Genomic DNA, 21,349 nt, shown 5'->3' on the forward strand with positions numbered 1-21,349 from the left:
CACACACACACACACACACACACACACACACACACACACACACACACACACACACCTCTCTCGCGGTTAACCACCTTTAGGCTGTGTGGAGTTTTAGAAAGTAAAAACACTCAGACTTTGACACATTACAGTATCACTTCTGATCTGAGCAGTTGGATAGACTTTTATCCGTTGGCTTTGATGCTGTGAGTGGGATTTATTTACTAGAGCTTGTGTGACAACAGAGGACGCGCTGGTATTGAATGTGATGGGGAAAACAACATCATGTAACGTTCGGTGTGAGGATTTATGCTTTCTGGTCGACTGCCACCGCCACACCACTAGTACACCGATATTCAATGTAGAGTGATATATTTAAGCAATATAGCATGAGAGCCAGTGTGTTGTGAAGAATATATCCCCCTGATCAGCATCCCACGAGGCCGCAGGCCGAGTGGGATAACTGCTGAGCAGGGGGATATATTCCACAACACACGCAGCTCGAGTGCTATATTGCTTTTATAAAACGGTTTCCAAGTATGATAATATAATAATAATAATAATACTATAAGTCCGACTCCGACTGGCATGTCATTCTGATAGAGTCAGTTGAAACACTACTGTAAGGCGGGACCGCAAGAACATGCGGGTGATTTGATTGGATCGTTCTGGAGACTGAAGTTGACATTGGCCAATCCTGGCGCTTGCTGAGAAGCTGAGAGCTTTCTGGAAAGCCGACAGGCAGCTCGAGCGCAGCGCTGCATTCTCAGCGCTTGCTGAGAAGCTGAATGCTTCCTGCAAAGCCCGACACCAACTAACGTTACGGGGTTAAATGCAGGGTTAAATGCGGGGTTAACAGCCTTTCTTTTGCAAAGAAGACATTAGCCCGCATCTATTCTTGTACAAAACATAATTTTCTGCGAAGTATTAGTAAAGTTATAAGCGAAGATCGATTCACAAGGATCTGACAGCTGTCTCCGCCATTTTTTTTTCTACGTTGTCATTTGAGGTAAGCCTTATTATTACTCTCTTAGTAAGAGAGTTGCCATGGCAACCAATAACCCATGGCCATGGGTTATTGAACTCGGTTACTGGAATTATACAATGGCTGTGAACCAATCAGATTGCTTGATTTGAGAGAGCCGTTTTATAATTATTGTTGTATGTCCCCCCCAGATATGTGAGATAGAGGGAAAAAACTTTATATCAGAGTGTATCAGAGATAGAGTACATTATAAATATAGCCACGTTATGAATAACTAACCAACGCATGGTGGTCCGTATGGAAAGTTTTACTTGAAATGGTTAAAAGTTATATCAATTTGGTCCTTCAGTGGCGTTTTACTGCCATGTAACGGAACTAACTAGCCGCTAACATTAGCCACAGTAGCCGATTACCCACGATGCCTTGCGCTGTTATAGGGCTCGCACGCTAAAAACGGGTCCATTGGAGTGAATGGAGATGTTGCAACTTGCAACTCTCCTATTATGGCTCTGGCGTGATCTACAGTAATGATCACATGAAAAAAAACATGTTGGCCGTGACGTGACAACCACATTTTGTGCATTTTGGAGGGCAGAAAAAAAAGCAGGTTTGAACCCATAGAGGGCACTTTGCTGCCTGAAAATGAGCACAAAATGCTGCCAGTTTGTACAATATTATCAGTTTGGTCTCAAATGTGGTGATTTTGACCAGAATCCTTCACACACCAACCCAAAAGCCATATTGGTTAAAAGCTGAGAAAAAGTGTTTTGGGGGGTTAGTTACACTTTAAAGTGGTAACCCGCAAGATCCTCTTTTTTATTTTATTTTGGCAACATCTTATGTTGCAGAGATAATTTGTCAAACAGTGTGTCCAGTATGACATGTTTCATTCCCTTTAGCCACGATGCTACCACCTTCACTACATGGCCAAAAAAATGCTTCTGATTCCAAATGTTGACTGATTGGGAATTCAGTGTGAGGGCAGAGAGGGTCGGTGGTGTGGAGCTCTGACTGTCAGCCAGTGTGGGTGGTGCTGCTGAGAGGTTCTGCTAGCTGGCTTTGTCTAGCCCACGTGATGTTTATACACTAGACTAGATTAGGGATACTCAACTTGCTTTGCCCGGGGGCCACGTTTGCAAAATGACAGGAGGCCAGGGGCCAGTTAATAAACAAACATCTTTTTCTGTATTGGTTTTTGGGGTGTCAACCGGAGATTAGTCTGACAATTGTGTGCACACAGGATAGTTAGTTAGTTAGGTTAAGTTAGTTAAGTACATATAAGTGCGTGGGCGGCGAGAACGTGGCAAATATTCGAGTATCACTGCGCCTAGATGGAGCAAAACGTTCATAAAGGCTCAAGTAGGTATAGGCGACGCAGATCCAATATCTAGTGTCACAAGACAACAGATCATATTTCTTCACATTACACCTGTAAAGCCTCGTCTTCATAAGAATCGTAAGAATGATGGATAAAAAAAGTATCTAATTCTGTCTGAGAGGCGGGTGGCTGAATAACAGACTACAGTCTGCTCAGTAACGACAGTCAGTCACCTAAAAGCACATTGTAGATGAAGGTAATGTCCCTCTTTTTGATGTCGTGTTCACTCTCACAGGTAGAGCGGTTAAAAGAGGTATGCCGATTAAATCTCTGTGACACTGGCTGTCATGTACGGAAGGAAGTCTGTCACGTTCATGTTCTGAGTGCGAGATCAGCAGTACAAACGTTGGCCACTTGATGTAAAGGACAGCGTATCCACACATCAACTGCAGTAGAATTGAAATATCATTGAAATATCCATATGTGTGCAATGCTGACATTGTATGCGGAGGACGATGCTGTGTGTTTTACAGGGCAAGTTTTCTAGTTGAATAGAGGAGGAAGGAATGCAATTTGCCACCAGGGGATGGGTGTTAACCCATTGATACCTGATGCAGCATTTGTGTGTGTATCCCTTTAAGACCGCGAACCGCGTTAACGCGGTTCGCGGTCTTAAAGGGATACGCACACAAATGAGGGATATACACGCAAATGCTGCATCAGGTATCAATGGGTTAATCCATCCTTCCCATCCACCTGAGGCTGTGTGATGAATGAGCAGGAGGACCATGTGCTGGTTTGAGAGAGGTCACACACAGGTCTGATCTGAATCTCCCCTTGCCATGATAGTTATAGGAAACTTTCCAACAACAGAGCTAAAAACCTGAAAGCAGAATTCACGTGTTTATTCCCGTGCGCTTGGAATATTTTGGACCAAACTGGTACTCTATGATGTTTAAGAACAAGAGGCTGTGTGTGCACACGCTGTGACAGAACCAAAGGTAATTTTGTGGGCATGTAGCTGTTAAGGCGTTCCCTCTACTGTGAAATTAAGCTCATTTCAGTACCATTTGTCAGTGCTTTGGACGAAGCGGCTCTGGAAACAGCGGCTCTTGGAAACAGCATGGAGTCTGGGGGTGCAATCTCAACCGTGACATGTGGCCGCTTTGCGATTTCATCAGGCAGTCGCATAATGGGTTGAATGTTCAAAAGCGATCATCCAATTTGTTTTTTTATTTTTTTTATTTTTTTGTGAACTGTGAAATGAGATTCAACATAGCCCAAAATTAGATTTCCAATTGTCATTTGCCCTCTGCAGGTGCTCTGTCATCATTTTGGGGTTCTCGGGTTTTGTCCACATCCATGTCCACAGGGGAAATAATCTAAGTAGAAAATGACATATTACTTATTATTACACATTTTAAAGCATGAAGTGAATTTTGGAAAGAAAATAACGTGGCGTGCATGAGAAATTATCCTCGCTTCACAAAGCCACAACATTTTTGGAATGCTAAGCTAAGTATGGCTAGTGATTATTTTTTATTATTTTTATTGCAGCTTTATACCCATGATAACCCACTTCACCAAATAAAGAAAGGCAAAATAGAGGAACCTTGGAAAGTCAATATTAGCATTGGGCTGCATTATAAGGCCTTATAATAATAATCATATATAATAATAACAATCATTTTAGACCCCTATTCATGTGCCCGTTAGACTGCAAGGGAAGAATCCTGTATTTGGGCTGAAAAGTGGATGCCATGCTTGGGAGGACAATTAAATTACACACAGCTCTCGCTAAACAACCAGGAACATTGTGTGTGATTGCTTCGGTTACATGCTGAGATGTTGCCAGCTGTGTGACTCAGGGATCATCTGATGGGAACTCGTATTAAGGTTTGGCTCATTGGTCACCAAACCCCCAATTTGTGACAAGACAATTGGCTCCAAAATCATCCTTTTTTCCCCATTTATTTATTCAGGGGAGTCTCAGCACTGAGAGTAACTGAGAGTAAAGCTCTCAGTGCCTGTTCACATCCACACACACATTCACACCTGGAAGCTGACTAGCACAACCGCAGTGCACAATCTGATCTGCTGGCTACTGAGCAGCGCCACTGGAGCGGTTGGGGTTAAGGGCCTTGCTCAAGGGCACCTCAGTGGTGGTAATGAGGGAGGGGCAAGCGCTGCTTTTCCACTTTCCCCACGCAGATTTATCGGGATTTGAACAGACGACCTTCCGTCAAGCTCACTTCTCTAACCTTTAAGCCACCGCTGCCCAGTGTCGACGGTATAACGCTGTCCTATATGCTAATGCTTTAGCATAGAGTACTATGTTTAGCATTATCCAAAAGCTGTTAACATGAGAACGTGTTAGTTTAGGCTGTAGCCTACAGTTAGCTCATTTTAGTGACACAGGTCTAAACCCAGGTCTAAGCCACCAAGATAGACCTTTTAGACTCTAAAAGGTCTATCTTGGTGGCTCGGTTTAAAATAAAAATGTAGAGTGTGTGTGTGTGTGTGTGTGTGTGTGTGTGTGTGTGTGTGTGTGTGTGTGTGTGTGTGTGTGTGTGTGTGTGTGTGTGTGTGCGTGCGCGTGCGTGCGTGCCTGCGTGCGTACTTCTTCAGAAACAGCGATCAGTAGGCTACAGGGTGGTCTTCATCATATCTGTCTATTTGTTAATTTTACATGAATGTGGGATCAAACCAAAAAAGGCCCATTCATAATGAAGAAGTACAGCAAATCTGTTCATTTTTGATACAGAATGAGGTCAATCACCAAGTTGAGATTCTCTGGAAACAGTGCGCTAATCTGTCCATGTCCAGCACTGCGGGCCTGAAGCCTCTAAACCAGGGCCTGTATACAGAGGAGCTGTTGTGTCTGATTTGAACAAGCGCAGACACTAAATAATTCAAACTGGGAGCAGTGCCACTATAGTGCAAACTTATTTCATCTTTTATTCTGTGTTAAAAAGGCCACGTCTGATTTGACAACAGATAGTTTTCCCCCTCCTGTAAGCCAGTGAGATGATCAAGGGTGGATCTGTGTAGGCGAAGTTCATTTCTTTGAAGGAGCTAAAGCCTTTCATATTTAAGTGAACTCACTCGCTGATTTACACATGATTAAATCACGGGATTTGCTGAAAGGGGGTCTATTCCTAGAGGTAATACTTGGAGGTCTCGTTGCACCACGGTTCACATAATTCAGACAGTAAGGCAATGTGAGCTGCAATAACAAGCCTCTGTATTGAATCTGCAATCAAACTCATAAAGTGCTTTGGTAAACTACTATATGATCTAGGCATCTTAGGAATACATCATTGCACTTGCACATGGGAAATCTGCAGATAAAGAGACCATGCATTATTCATATCCAGATTAATTAGCCGTATTGGGTCTATAGCTCATAAATTACTGTTACATTTACCTCTTATCACAAGTTTCTCACTTTAATTGTTTTGTTAACAAACTTCCAACCTTAAAAGTGCAATTACAAACTTTCACAAACTCCCCCCCCCCCCCACCCACACACCACCACCACCTTTGTCATGGATCTTCATTACTTTATGACAAATTAAAAAAAACAAAAAAAAAGACAGAGCAGGGGAGCGACCTGGAGCAATGAATTATGAATGAAGAGGGGAATACATAATTTAGCGGGATTTGTTGCATATTTTATGGTAATCATTTGCCTTTCATTTACAAATCACAAGTGCCTCAAAACAGCCAGGAAAATGTGTCAAAAAAGATCACAGCGCAGCGCAGCAGGCAGGCAGCTACTGTATACATTCCTGAAGTTGGTTGATTTGTGAAAGCATGGTATATGGTTTTGTATCATTGGTTAAGGAAGCGAGCGTGTGACTGAAGGTCACTGGATTTTAATTCACACAGTGAATAGGGAAATGAAAGATTTTGACTTTTTATGGCTCCTTTTGAATAAGCAGTTTTTTTGTCTCTTTTTTTTTTTACACATTTTGCACTTTTTAAAGATTGCTGCTTGTGTCCCTTCCCTTTATGATTTACAGTATGATGCTGTTATGAGCTGTTGTTGAGGCACCCATCCCCCAACAGTAGCATGAGCAGAGATGGGCAGTATTTGAAATACATGTATTTCAAATACGTATTTCAAATACATTTGTGTATTTTGTCATTTGTATTTGGCTGGACCGAGAAAAATAAGATGTAATTTGTATCAAGATACTTTCAGACCTTGTATTTTGTGTATTTTAAATACATAAAATACTTTATTTTTTATTTTTATGTTATTTTATTCTCAAATTGACACATTCTTACCATTGACACAGGTTTAAACTGTGGAGGAAAGAAATGTGATATGTCACTTCTACTCTACCTCTGATTGGCTTACCCTCAGAACAAACTCTACCACAAATCAGAGGCAGAGTAGGGTGGGTCTTGAGTCAGACTTCACATCACTTCTTCATCTAGTATGAAGCCTTGTGTTGGTGGAAATTCCCCCAGAGATAAATTACTAGTATAAATTGATGATTAGATATTGCATGCACTGGCCTATCTGCAAATGAAACGGTTTACTGCATATTCAAACCAGTGTATCATATTGTATGTATCAAGACACAACTAATTATCTTCTTAATTCAAATTGGCAAAGTGGGTGGCAGTGTGTGTGGCAGCAGTGTGTGTCATGATTGTGATGTCATCAGTGATGTCATCAGTGATGTCACTCGATCAATTGTGATGTCATCAGTGATGTCACTCGAGCCACTGTTTGCCCAACTGTGATGTTACTCAGGCAGTTGTGATGTCATCAGTGATGTCACTCGAGCAACTCTGATGTAGTATGAGCCGATGGCGCACATTTGCACGATGGCACCAAGGTGGGTGGGCGGTGTCTGTCTGTCTGTCAGTCATGATTTTGGGAGCCTGTGGAGCCAGCGATTTCCATAACTGCAGCCATGGCGCATCATCTCCAGGGATACTGTTATGATGTCAGATATCTAGGGCTAACATGGTCAAAGTTCCAAAGCTTGAGGTTAACATGTAGAAATGCTGCCTGTAAGTCAAAAGCCCTCACAGAAGGTGATTAACAGCTGAAGTGAGGGAGAAATTAGCTGTGCTGAAAAACAGCTAAAACTGAAATGAAAGAACTGTAATGTGTTAGGGTACACAATAGGGTTGTGCGATGTCACCTAAATAACCATCGCGATGGTTCCACAGTGAAACATCGCGATGGACGATGGCATCGTTGTTGACGGGGGGTGGGGTTAATTAATGATTTATGAAGTCCATGTGGTGCCGTTTGGCTGCGCCACTGCAATGTACGTTCACGTTTACAACAGGACAGCTGAGCTCTACATGTCATGAGAGACCAGCGGGCTAGGCTACTACTACAGCACAGAGCCAGGCGATTCAAACAGTAGGCTATCACTACCAGCAATATTGAAAGGCGCAAAACAATCAAACGTTAACGTTACAGATCGTGACCAACAACGTGTGTGTGTTTAATTTAACTAGCTGGCAGAAAAGGGGCAGAATTCTGGTGGCTAACGTCAGATTTGTGTGGGCTCAGTTTTGAACCTAACATTGGGTTACGTTAAGGAGAGATAGAAACACAGCAGCAGGCAGCCTACACAGTATGAGAGAGTTCCTGGAAACAGGCGAGTTGAATTCACAGTTGAAGACTTGTAACATTACTCACATTGGGTTGAAAACAGGAAAGAAAGTGAAGTTTCTTCTTTCTTAACATTTTCACAACACAACCGACTTCTGCGTATCTTATCTTCCTCTCCATTTTACCACTTCTCTGAACTGGGGATAAGGTACGCTTTGCCGCTTGTTTAATGCCGCCTGTGCGTCCCCCGTGTGTCGTGGTTGAGTGGAGTTAGCCTTTTTTATTATTAAATCTGCCAAATTTTTAATTCGAACAGATAATGACGATGGTCCGATGTAGCAGTGTCAGAGGTCGATGGGGGTTGGCCCATCGACGATGGTCGATGCCATCGTCCATGGTGCCAACCCTAGTACACAAAGGAGAATACTGTCACAGAGGACTAAGAGATGATTTACCATCTAAGGAAACCAGAAAATTTCACATTTGATAAACTGGGATTGTTGCAGCTCTTTATCAGTTTTTATAAAATGTATTTTTATGTATTTTCAAAATACAAAATACGTATTTGTATCTGAAATGCATTTTTCAGACGAGTATTTTCTATTTGTATTGTGATACATTTTTTGAGCAAGTATTAGTAATTTATATCAAAATACTTTATGATGTATTTTCGCCCATCTCTGAGCATGAGCCCAACAACACAAATCTCAGCTTGTAGAGCTTGTACCACTGCTGCTCGGTATAGGTGTTAATATATGTATGAATATAATGTATGTATAACCCTCTCTCTCCCCCTGCAGCTAAAGCCCCCAGGCCACCGCCGTGTCGCTACCACAGAAGAAGTCAGCTCTCTTCCTCTTTAGAAGGGTTAAAAGAGGGGGGGGGGGGCATGGGCGCTGATGAAACGGCCCTTAGTGAGATGCTGCCATCTCCTGTTAGCTAAGAGGTGATGCGCTGCCATAGATGTCATGCAGTTCTGTGTGCAGCACTGATGCCCAAATCCCTGTATTTAGTGATAACTCGTGCAGTGCCCGTTCGTGATGACGTGCATCCAACATCGCCTCTGGTGTCACAAGGAGTCACTCTGTTCAGTCATTTGTGAACAACACTGCAGTCTCTCATTTTTGACCAATTTGTCATCAGGTTCATGAGTTCACCACAGCCACTGTTGATTTCTCCACTTGTCTTATTTTACAGAACCTGTCTGACAGCGACATGAGCAAGTTTAGCCTCCTCCACCGGCCGTAAGTCACTTTCATACAGTGCTCTCTCTCTCTCTTCACCCCCTCTCTCTCCTGTCCATTCTTTGTGTTCTTCCTCAATCATACCAATTACCATTCATCACCAAGGGTACTTTTTCTGTCATGAAAAGCAAACATTTATGGAATACGAGGGATCAGCCGAGCAGCATTTTGGTAAACAAACCGCGCCACTGGGTGGCAACGGCAATGGAACCCTATGGAGCCCAAGTGGCGCGAGGCGTGAGTGTCTGCTCTAGCCGCTTGACTCTGTTTACATTTTAAAAACGGCGACAGTTCACACAACTTTAACACGACATGCATTTATTATAGCCTACATCAAACTCTTGGGCTAATTCTGCTCTCACTCAGAATGTCAAAATATAAGCGATGTGATGTGGTTTTTGTTCGTTTGTTTGGCACAACTCATACTATTAACTGCCGCGGGGTTCCGCATTTCTGAGTGGCAAGTGACATATACTGTCTGTCTGTGGACAGATTTTGCAAACGTGTTAGCGTCAAAACCGTGCACGATGCAGTCATGAAACTTTACAGGTGTGTCGTCGAGATCAAAATGAAGGCCGAGTTCGAAAATGGGTGTGATCCAAGCAAGGGGGCCACCCTCCACACATTGCCCCCCCCTCCCTGCCACACTATGTAACAGTGATTTTTAAGCATGTTTACAGAATGCACTGAAACACGGTTTTGGCCTATATGGCTAATTTCACCTTTCAACTGTACAGTTACTAAGTAAATAGATCACTTTCCAATTTTATGGAAACCACCAGAGCGCAACCCCACAGCACTTCTGTAAAATGGGTAACGGTAAACTTAGGCTAGGGCTGGTTCCGGTTTATTGCATCCCCCTCGGAGGTCGGTTAGAACTGGAATAATGAAGCGTTGATGGATGTAACTGGGTTTATTAGCAGGCGGTAGGCAGAGTGTTGATGGTATGGACGTATTTGGGGGGGTGTTTGTGTGTGAAATAAACAACAGAAATGAACTGCATTATAAACTGAGTATCCAGAAATGAATAAACATATTTCCCACCAGGGGTGGTTTTAGCATCAGAGCTTTGGGTGGGCTCAGCCCACCCAAAGGTCATGGACCACTGAACCCCTAGGGGGGTCCGGGGGCGTGCCCCCCCGGAAGAAAATTTTGTACAGTTTCAAGTAAAAATGGATCAAACTGGCGCACTTTGAGATCAAAATGAAGAGACTAGATCTATGAAGAACTACACACATCAATATCTTCTTTACCGTCCTGTGGTTTTACAGCGATGAAAAAATAATTGTTTCCCTATATATACTATACAGTATATATTCTGCATACAGGTTACTATGGTAGAATTATGCTTGCATAAATAATCCCAAAATCACTTCAGGGGAGTTTCAATAAAGTAGCATTTTGCTTTGTAGGCAAAACAAAAGTAAAATTAAATCAAAAGGGAACTTCCTAACTTATTGGCTGGAATAATATTCCGACAAGATAATAATATACTGTAAGCACTAAAGCAGGAGTTTGCAGTCAACTAGTTGAAATTAATATGTGGCAGTATTTGTGGGGGTCAAAATCTATGTAGGGTGTACCACCACAAATAGATCAGTGTATGGGAAACACTGACTATTAAATTGTGTGACTAGAAAGACACCAATAAATATGAGAAAATGTACTTTAATTTTGAACAACAGCACTAACGGTGGCATTACAAATGGTATTATGAAATTATTGTGGGAAAAAACAAGAATGCCACTTTTTTTCATGAACTTTAAGCAGAAAATTTAAGAATAGTTTTAAAGCAAAAATAAATAATAAATAAAGATCATTTTAACAGAAACTGCTACTAATGACCACCATGGATTTGGAGAGGGAATTTTATTTTTTTATTTTTTTTTGGGTGGGCTGAGACTAAAATGCCTAGAACCGCCCCTATAAACACCTGGCAAAGTACTAAAACCCGCTTCTGTGGTACTTCCAATAGGTGTCTCTTGTCATGATGACACACACAGACTCACTAGGTGAAAACAATAGCAGCCCCCCCGCTGTCGCAGCTGGTAATTAGTCAAAACCCACCCACCCCACGACCCATCTGTGACATATCATAACACGGATGCACGGCTCCACACGAGAACGAAAGTGTAAACGACTTCGGTGCTGAAGTCGCTGTCAGCAGAGCAGCAGCGGTGGCGGGCTGGATGTGGGGTAAAGGCTCCCCTGCTGAGGATGACTCATTTACAGTGGGCCTCCTTCAAAAAAGCCAAACCGCCACGTTGTCTCACCGCAGACGGCTTCCTGGTTCCTCCACATCTGTTGTTGTGGCTGAACCCTGTGGCGGCCGACTGTGATCAGAGCTGCGGGCGGCCAGACATTTATTTGACCAAAAGTTGCACATGGTAACCAGCCCGATCAACATCATCCTGTACTAGCAGCGCTTCTCACGCAAAAAGCTGCCCACTCATCATATTCACTCCCTATTGCTATTCAGAGAGGCTAGCTAGCTGTGTGGAAATAGATAGGATCACACCAGATAGGATCACACCATGGTAGTGTGTGGTACTTTTTGTGAGTCACTATGCGTGACCTCACTCCCACGCCATTCTCTGGCTAAAAGCATCGGCGGCCTAATAAGTGCCCGCCCATCTCACACCTACAGCCCACATGGAAAGTGTCAGACCATGCATAGGTATGTTTTTATCAAATGTAGTGAAGGTGATTTTTAAACGGGTTAGCCGTACAGTTATTTATCTAAAAGGCAAAAAGGAAACCCAACAGCAACAATAGCAATGTTAATCGTGTTTCAAAACAGAGTTCAAAGGACTTTAAATACACAATACAATGTTAGACTAAGTCCATAAAACTGACTAGAAGTGCACTCGGAGTGTGCCAGTCGGCTCTTTATATGTACATTTTGTTACGAACTACAGACCATTCTCCCTGGCCCTGCCCCTTTCCTGACCACGCCCCCTCCCACAACACAGATACACCTAGCCACTCCCCCTACCCACCCCTTGAATCTCGACTCTCTACGACCTTTTCCCCTAGCCCCGCCCCCTCCCATGACCCAGATTGGACCTGCTCGAAAATGTAATGGGTTCTTCCTTGGCCCATATCAATGCTACACCCTCCCACCAACTTTCATGAAAATGGGCCCAGTAGTTTTTTCCATAACCCTGCTAACAAACAGACAGACACACAGATAAACAAATGGACAAACGGCACCGAAAACATAAAAACATAAGCTCCTTGGCAGAGGTAACAAGTAATAATCCAAATAAGTGTGAATTGTTCTACTCTTGATCTCTTGAACGGAATAGTGATTCAACCTATATCCTTTATGAAAGCTTTTATGCTTTTCTAAACACCCGGTGTCTGGTAGGGTCTTTATGAAGAAAATTCTCCGGTACACAAGAAGTGCCGGGTTCGAGATCTCTGGGAAGAGCAGTACAGAAACACACGCAATGAGCGCCTGACAAAGATAAGAAATAAGAAAATGAGGATCACGCGGGTTACCACTTTAGTCTAAATACAATGCAGGGCAGACTCATATATAGGCTATCTCACGTGGTCAGACCCACCAACACTACATATAGGCTTAAGTGGCACTTGGGTGTGATATGGTGGAAAGTGTGGGTGCTCGATCTGTTCCAAAACATGCACCCACCGTCTATAGACCTCCTCCAAAGACATACTGCTCTAAAAACCTCTCTAATGCTTTCAACAGCATTGCATGTAAAAAAAAAAAGAAAATAAAAAAAGTATTCCCTTCAACTATTCTATTTTTAAAGAAAGTACCTGTATTCAGAATAACTGTAATGGAATAGAGTTACTCATATGTTGTATGTCGAGACATGCGATTGCAAGAGGTTTGTTAAAAGTGTGGTCACTGAAGTGCGTGTGCATGTGTGCATGTGTGCATGCAGAGGGGAGTGGAAAAGGGAAGTGATTTTTCTGACAGAGGTGGTTATCAGAATGAGTTCCCTCCCCTCTGTGACAAAGACATGACCTGAGCACAGCACACAGTGTTCAGTCCAGTCCAGCACACTCCAGCAGTCAGGCAGCACATGCATGCAGAGCATCAGAGGAATAATGCGAAAAACATGTAAACTCCTGGATCAGATATGAATCTGGAGACATTAGGTAAACTCGCTGCCCCTGCCACTGCAAAGATTCGGTAAGCATTTGTAATATTCTTTTGGACTTTTTGTGCGGACAATTATATTTTTATTACTATTATTATTATTACTATTATTATTTATATATATATATATATATATATATATATATATATATATATATATATATATATATATATATATATATATATATATATATATATATATATATAAACTATAATATTACACTTTTGCTAAAGTGCAACTCTATTAGCCAATACTTGGAACAAAAATCGAATCATTTTTTCCCCACATTTGTAATGTGGTGTCAACAAAAGCTCATTCCATTGACTCATAACGCATTGACGCATAACTTATGTAAGGTGACGAGAGGTCTAAAGCGAGAGTTACTGGAGGAAAAAGGAGAAATCGTTGTCATTTCATCACCATTTATATTAGAAAACATTGGGTACAAAGTATGAAAACAATCAACTATTTGTGTGGCCGTGGCATAAATGTCTTATATCTAAATGCAAACCATGCCAGTAAAAGTGAAATTGCACAGAGTTGCTGATGAGTGACAGACTGTGTTAGAGTAATTACATTTCTGCAAATTGCCTCCCTCGCCCTCTGTGGCGTGGCAGTGTAATTGCGTGCTGTGCGGCGTCCAAAGGTCTGGGTGCACCTGGAGTCTGAGGGAGAGCTAGAATGATAACGGCCATTACTCGCCCGGCGCCGTTGTTCATAATGCTGCAAATATATATATATATAATATATATATATATTAATGTTACTTTTTTGTTGCAAAGATTTTCTAAAGCTCTGAATGACGTGCGTGCCCAATAACGTGTTTATTTTCCAGGCAGCTTCAGAAGATCGTTCAGGACATCAGGAAAAATGACGGCAGCAGCCTGCTGAATAAACTGAGAAGGTATGTAACACTAATATCAGACATAAAAACAATATTGTGATCATTGAATATTTGTAGTGTAGCCTATTGCTCAGCAGAGGGCAGGACTCCTAGACATTTGATCATCTAAAAATACCATTGGGGTGTTAACACAGGCATCAGAAGACAATGTTAATTCCTCTTTCATAACTGTAAGAATTGCACAAAGCCACAAACTAAAAATAGTCGCTGAAAACAGATGGCTGTTCTCTCACTTTCCTTTCCTGAAATGAAGACACTTTAAGACACTGTAATGGTACACGTTGTCACAGAGTCCATCTATTCTGTGACTGGACACCTGCTGGACCCCCTGCAGTTTGCCTACCGGGCAAACACTGGTCGGTAGATGATGCGGTCAACACTGGACTGCATCACATACTGCAACACCTCGACTCCCCGGGGACATACGCCAGGATCCTGATTGTGGACTTCAGTTCGTTGTTCAACACCATCATTCCAGAAAAGCTCCACTCCAAACTCACCCAGCTTGCCAGCCTCCACCTGTCAGTGGATGATAAACTTCCTGACAGACTGGACGCAGCAGGTGAGGCTGGGGAAAATCACATCCGCCATCCGAATAATCAGCACTGGCGCCCCCCGAGGGGTGCATGCTCTCACCCTGGTTCTTCCTCCTCTCCACGAACGACTTTACCGTCAAACTCCTGAAGGCAGCAATGTGCTGCAAGTCATCCAGTCTGCCGGAAAGCCATTAGAAGAAGGAAGAAGAAGAAGATGACATCACTGATGACATCATCTTTGCGCAACTTCGCATCACTGATTACATCACTCACTGATGACATCACAATTGCTTTGACTTGTGCATACCTTTCTTTCGTCTTCTTTTTTTCTGTATGCGAGTACTTTTTTTTTAATATATTTTATTTAGCAATTTAAATTTTTTAGAACACAGAAAAACAAAAAAACGAACAAACTCAGATACAGGAAAAGAAAAGAAAAGAAAGAAAAAACATACATACACTAGTGCCACCAGTTACATACAGCTTATAAATATATATAAATTGTGCTTGTAAATATATATATACATAAATGAGTGGGATCCCACACGAGGGAGGAAGACCGGCCGGGCGAGTCACCCATCACCCCTAACCTCGTCAAGGTAGGCCAGAAACGGGTCCCAAATAGTTTGAAATCTCCCAGGTGAGTTGGTCCTCAAGAACCTGAGTCTCTCCATTCGTATAACAGAGATCATGTCCGCCAACCACAACTGAAAAGATGGTGGAGAGGGGGACTTCCATTTCTGCAGAATGAGTTTCTTGGCAACAATTGTCCCCTGTGTCAGAGATTGCTGCACAGCTGTAGGGAAGTTCAGAGAGGCTTCCGAGCAGCCGAAGATCTGTATGCGAGTACTTTGAGAGAAAAGCAAACCGGAGTCCAATTCCTTGTATGTGTCCATACTTTCTGACCGACTGTATATAGTATATATCCATACTTGGCCAATAAAGCTGATTGTGATTCTGACCGACTGTACAATAGTCATCTAGTAGCCTAACAGTGACTATAAAAATACAGTCAGTTTACATACACGTACAGTATACAGCAAGGTTTTCTGGCGTGATGATGAGGTGTAGGCAAATGAGATGTCACTAAGATATCACTGATCAAACAATTCCACTCTGAATCAATCATCACAATTCACACAAACCACAGTTTATACTTAAGCAATATATCACGAGAGCTAGTGTGTTGTGATGAATATATCACACTGATAAGCTGTTATCCCACGAGGCCGCAGGCCGAGTGGGATAACAGCTTATCAGTGTGATATATTTCACAACACACGCTGCTCGAGTGCTATATTGCTTTTATAAAAGGGTTCCAAGTATAATAATATAATAATAATAATACTATAAGTCCGACTGGCATTTTATTCTGATAGAGTCAGTTGAAACAATACTGTAAGGCGGGACCTCTAGCAAGAAGATAGACGTGCGGGTGATTTGATTGGATCGTTCTGGAGACTGAAGTCGACATTGGCCAATCCTGGCGCTTGGCTCAGAGCTTTTCCAAAGCCCGACACCAGAGCCGTATGCTGACCAAGTAACGTTACGTCTTATTTAGAAATGCGGGGTTAAGAGTGAGGGCGCGCGAGAGAGGGGTTCAGCCCGCGTCTATTCTTGTACAAATCATCATTTTCTGCGAAGTATTAGTAAAGTTATAAGCGAAGATCGATTCACAAGGATCTGAAAGTTGTCTCCGCCATTTTGTTTTTGAGGTACTTTTAGTAAGAGAGTTGCGCCATCATGCGTCCATAATGACGACTAGTGACCCTCCATACAGCAGATCAGGAGAAAGCTGTTTGTCTCGAGCGCAGCACTGCCATTTAGTAAGAGAGTTGCCATGGTAACCAATAACCCATGGCCATGGGTTATTGAACTCGGTTACTGGAATTATACAATGGCTGTGAACCAATCAGATTGCTTGATTTGAGAGAGCCATTTTATAATGTATATTATATATATTATCTATTGTATCTGTTTTCCCTGTCAAACCCTGCCATTTATTGTCTGCTGCTATTGTCCATCTCTCTATGTGGCAGACTCAAGAGCAAACCAGTCCCACAAGTGCCTGCAAGAGATTACCGTGGTAAGCACTGTCTCTTTTTGACTGTCTGAAGATGAAATTTGTATGAATGAAGCATTAAACACAATGACTGTTCTATAGTACATGTTTTCTCTTCAACTGAGTCCCGAGTACAAATGGTTTTAGCTGATCACGCAACAGCAAGAGACAAGGAGACTGGTTCAAGTTAAACGGACTATTACCTGATATTACCTGACTATTTACCTGATATTTTTTAAATACCTAATAACATCTCTGTGTTTACAGATGGTGACAATCAGCGTGCTGAATTCTCTGACGGTGAATTTGTAAGTTTATTTGTTTATTTGTTTATTATGGATCCCCATTAGTCTGACTACTCAAGACTATTCTTCCTGGGGTCCCTGCAACATACAGAAAATACAAAACAATTACACTGCACATAACAAAACAGTGAACAATGTTCACATTAAAACCACAAGATTGTGTTAAAATAAAATAAAAATAAAGTAAGTAAAGTAAAGTAAATAAGTTAACGGGCCTGAAAACTGTAAACCCAGAACAATGCAGGAGTTATTTAGGTAGTAAAACTCATTTGTTAAAGTTATGTTCTCACGGCCCACAGGACAGCGACACTTACGAGGATCCAAATGGAGACTATGAGCCTCCGCCCGCTCACAGGACCTTCAGCACAACGTCGTCCAGTGCTTCCTACGATCAGGGAGGGGACTATCTTGGTCAGTATACAGTCTCAATCTAAACGCTGTTTAGCTGCATTTTCAGCTCACCATGACTTTTTGGACTGAAGCATGACCTGCTGCTTATTTACCTCAACAATAGAGAAGGAAGCTAATCGGGTACTACTGGTTTTACTCAATCTTCTCCTTTTTCACACTCAGTCCAGCAGCTGGAGAGCAGCTGGGTCCCCCGTCGTCGCTATAGAAAACAAATGGATCCAGAATGCCTGTTATCATAGAATTTGCGCGTATCTTCAAATTTCACATGCAATTTCTACATATTTACTAGTTTCTTTTTGGGCGTTAACCACTCTTTTCCTGCACTTAAAGGGATACACCACCTTTTTGGAAGTTTAGCTCATTTGCCACATCCCCCCCACATAACCAAGATACACCATGCCTTACCGGCACTGTCTGCTCAGTTTACAGTGAGCTACAGTCGTGAAGTTAGTAATTATCGCCATAGAATGGAGGCTAATAATAGTAATAATCTGTCTTTTTGGAAGGAAAAGAGGTCGGCGGCCATGTTTGGAAAGTACCGTAAATTCCGGACTATAAGCCGCGGCTTTTTTCCCGTTTTTTGGCCTTTTTTGCCCCCTGCGGCTTATATAACGGTGCGGCTTATCTATGGATTTTTCCAGCAAACGGCCACTCGGGAACCTCCAAAATCTATGGATGTTGGTATGAGGCAGAACGAGAGCAAGACAGACATTATGAGAGCGAGACCCTGATTGGATGATGTTGCAAAAAATGTGCCTCGCGACCTGATTGGAGCACTGTGCCACTACTCTCTCTCAGCCACTACGGTAAAACACCCTCCCTCCTCCCTCGCTCCGGGGGGAAAAAGGCAGCGATTGAGCCTGAAAGACAGTCTGAATGAAATTGAATGTAACATTCCCAATTCTATGTATTACATTCTAAAAAACTAACAGCAACATTTTGGAAGGCTAAGCCACACAACTAGCTCGTTGTAATCTAACATCATGCTTCAAAAGATGGAGAACTGGCTGTGTTACGACGATGGCGGCGATTGAGCCTGAAAGCCATGTCTGAGACAGTAGCGAGACAGGAACAACAACAGCAGCAGCAGCAAAGGATCATGCACAAACCCGAGACGAAAGGGACTGTCCGTCAGGGCGCGGACGACTGTGTCAGCAACTCCCTCCCGACTACCAGGAGAAAATTACAAACTTCGGCGAATTCACACAAAGAAAGATCAAGGAATATTCCATCGGACCGAGCAGATCATAAATATGGATGAAGTGCCTTTGACGTTCGACCTGCCTCTCACTAGGACTGTTAACAAGAAAGGTGAATCGTCCATCACGTTGAGAACCACAGGTCACGAGAGAACGAATTTCACTTGTGTTCTTGGCTGCACAGCATCTGGAGTAAAGCTCCCGCCGATGGTGATTTTTAAGCATCTCACAATGTGTGATTTTGTCTGGGGATTAGTGACCTGACTTTTGTTTTGTTGAAATGTTAATAAATGGGAGCTTCCCCAAACAGCCATCTCTTTCCCGACAATCCCCTCTGTGCACGAAGCCTTACATATGGTAATTAAACATCAAAACACCCGCGGCTTATAGACCGGTGCGGCTTATATAAGAAAAAAATAGTCAACTTTGAAGGTGCGGCTTATAGACCGGTGCGCCTTATAGTCCGGAATTTACGGTAGTGCTACCTCTTTCCCTTCCAAAAAGACCAATTATGTGCATTTTGAATTAATATTTCATCGTGTGGTGAGTACCCAAAGCACAACATGTATTTTGGCGCCGTGAGATGTGTGTTTTGGCAGATTTTTAACAGCTGTACCATTAGCCTCCATTCTATGGCGATAATTACGAACTTCACGATTGTAGCTCACTGTAAACTGAGCGGACAGTGCCGGTAAGGCATGGTGTATCTTGGTTATGTGGGGGGGATGTGGCAAATGAGCTAAACTTCCAAAAAAGTGGTGTATCCCTTTAAGTGGATTTGCCTTATATTGATGCCCTCCAATAAATGAAACTAGAGCAACAGCCACAGAACGCCAGACTGTGCTGCTGAGGTTCAATTTGATGCAAATACTGACGTCCTGTTTCTGCTTCTCCTTCTCCTTTCCAGACAGCTGTCGTAACCCGCCCAGTCACCCGTTCAGGAAGCCCGGCCCCCTCCCCCTCCACAAGGCCCCCAAACCACTACCCCCTAAGCCCAAACGCACCCAGATGGATAGTGATGAGGTGACACAACAACATAGTTTCCGTACCCTAGTTAGAGAGAGAAGACAGATGTCTGTTAGGCTTTGTCGGCTCACGTAAACACCGTACTTCAGGGCCACGTGGGAGCTGGGTTTCACCATAGAGATACTGCTGCACGCCTATACATCATGGCACCCGGAGGAGGAGTTGCATCACATCAAGGGCGTCAATTCAGTATGGCAAGGTATGGCAGCGGCCATACCTTGGCTTCTAACTAAATTTGAGAGAGAGGGAAGGAGAGAGAGAGAGAGTGAGAGAGAGAGGAGAGAGCGAGAGAAAGGAGACAAAACGGAGAGATATGCGCACGGAAAAAAAACTTGCGTCTGCTCGTTAATAGAGAGCTCCAGGAACGAGTCCGGAAATCATCGATGCTAACAGCCCTGGTTCTTCACAGTTTTCGCCTATGAGAGTTTTGAATGGGTTTTTGGCGCAATGCTTCTAATAATCTCTCTGGGCAACGCTGGCTTAATCAAACGCGAACCAGTGTTTAGTAACATCATCTTCACACATGAAGACCACTTTTATGAGTTTTGAAGCTTTTATGTGCCGTTAAAAGGGTGGCTAGCTAGCAAACGGCTAAATGAGACTACAATGTCGACGCGGATATTATACGTCATCACGAGTGAACGCGGAAATTCTTTCTCTCGCAATCAATGCGTGGACGCCTATGCGACACTGTGTGTAGTTCTGGATTAGCTTAGCACGAGCTTTTTACCTCTAGGGCTCGCAGTTACGCTTCAAAACTCATGAAAGTGGTCCTCATGTGTGAAGATTATCCCGCTGAACCTTGGTTCGCGTTTGATTAAACTTGCGTTGCCCACAGACATTATTTGAAGCATCGCACCAAAAACCCATTCAAAAATCCCATAGACAGAAACAGTGAAGAACCAGGAAGTTCGGGACTTCCGCATTCAGCCTACAAAAATACGTCATCCCTGGAGCTCTCTATGAGCCCCATCCACACGTGCGCTCCCCTCTCTCTTTCTCCTCCCCTCTGCTCTCTCTCGCAGATGCCGAAGTGTGACATAAGCTGTGACACTTGTGATTAATTCTGCCTGAACAGATCTCCTTACTTACATCATTCTACCAATGATGTTGTTTGTTAAGCATACAGGAGCTACCTTGCAAAGTCTTTCTTGACTGGCGGTTATAGTTTGTAGACAGAGTGACCTTATCCAGGGGCAGCTGCTGCATTTCTGTCCAGGGGGCTGTATAGCCTAAGTCAAATTGGGCTGGATCTGGTTGAAGTCAATATCGTGATAATAATCATAAGGATTTTCTTGATATCATTACTGTTGTTCATGCTAGGTTATTTATCGAAATAAACACTCCAACAACAATTAAAAAAGTATTCTCTGGCAGGGATAATTAAAATAGTGTTAACAGCTGTTTACAGAGGTTACACTTCCCCACACCATAGGCTGTAGCCTATTATTGTTTTTACTGCTGTAGTGTGTTGGTCATGTTAATGTAACTGCTTTTGCAGGCTAAACATTAATACTTTTAGAGGTTAGAGGGTTCCTTGAAAAAATGTACAGCATTCGTTTGTATGCAAAGCGTGTGAGTCCTAGTGCTTATCACAAAAAAATCGAATAAAAAGGGTAACACTACATGTAGGCTATGTCATTCACTGGAATTAAAAAAT

The 21,349-nt window shown here is 42.8% G+C and overlaps 1 protein-coding gene across 3 annotated transcripts in view; it reads left to right on the forward strand.

Moving 5' to 3' along the window:
* blnk (B cell linker) overlaps positions 1-21,349 on the forward strand; it is a 33,424-nt gene that overhangs the window by 2,934 nt on the left and 9,141 nt on the right. For 2 of the 3 annotated variants that reach the window (XM_083658038.1, XM_083658039.1), the window contains exons 3-8: positions 9,067-9,113; positions 14,082-14,150; positions 16,726-16,772; positions 17,016-17,056; positions 17,353-17,464; positions 19,571-19,686. In XM_083658038.1, coding sequence (XP_083514164.1) covers positions 9,067-9,113; positions 14,082-14,150; positions 16,726-16,772; positions 17,016-17,056; positions 17,353-17,464; positions 19,571-19,686 — 432 coding nt within the window. Of the gene's footprint in view, positions 1-9,066; positions 9,114-13,143; positions 13,279-14,081; positions 14,151-16,725; positions 16,773-17,015; positions 17,057-17,352; positions 17,465-19,570; positions 19,687-21,349 lie in introns of those variants that run through there. The other variant, XM_083658040.1, reaches the window with a different exon arrangement.

This window comes from Poromitra crassiceps, assembly GCF_964638095.1.
Source record: "Poromitra crassiceps genome assembly, chromosome: 22".
Taxonomy (NCBI): Eukaryota; Metazoa; Chordata; class Actinopteri; order Beryciformes; family Melamphaidae; genus Poromitra; species Poromitra crassiceps.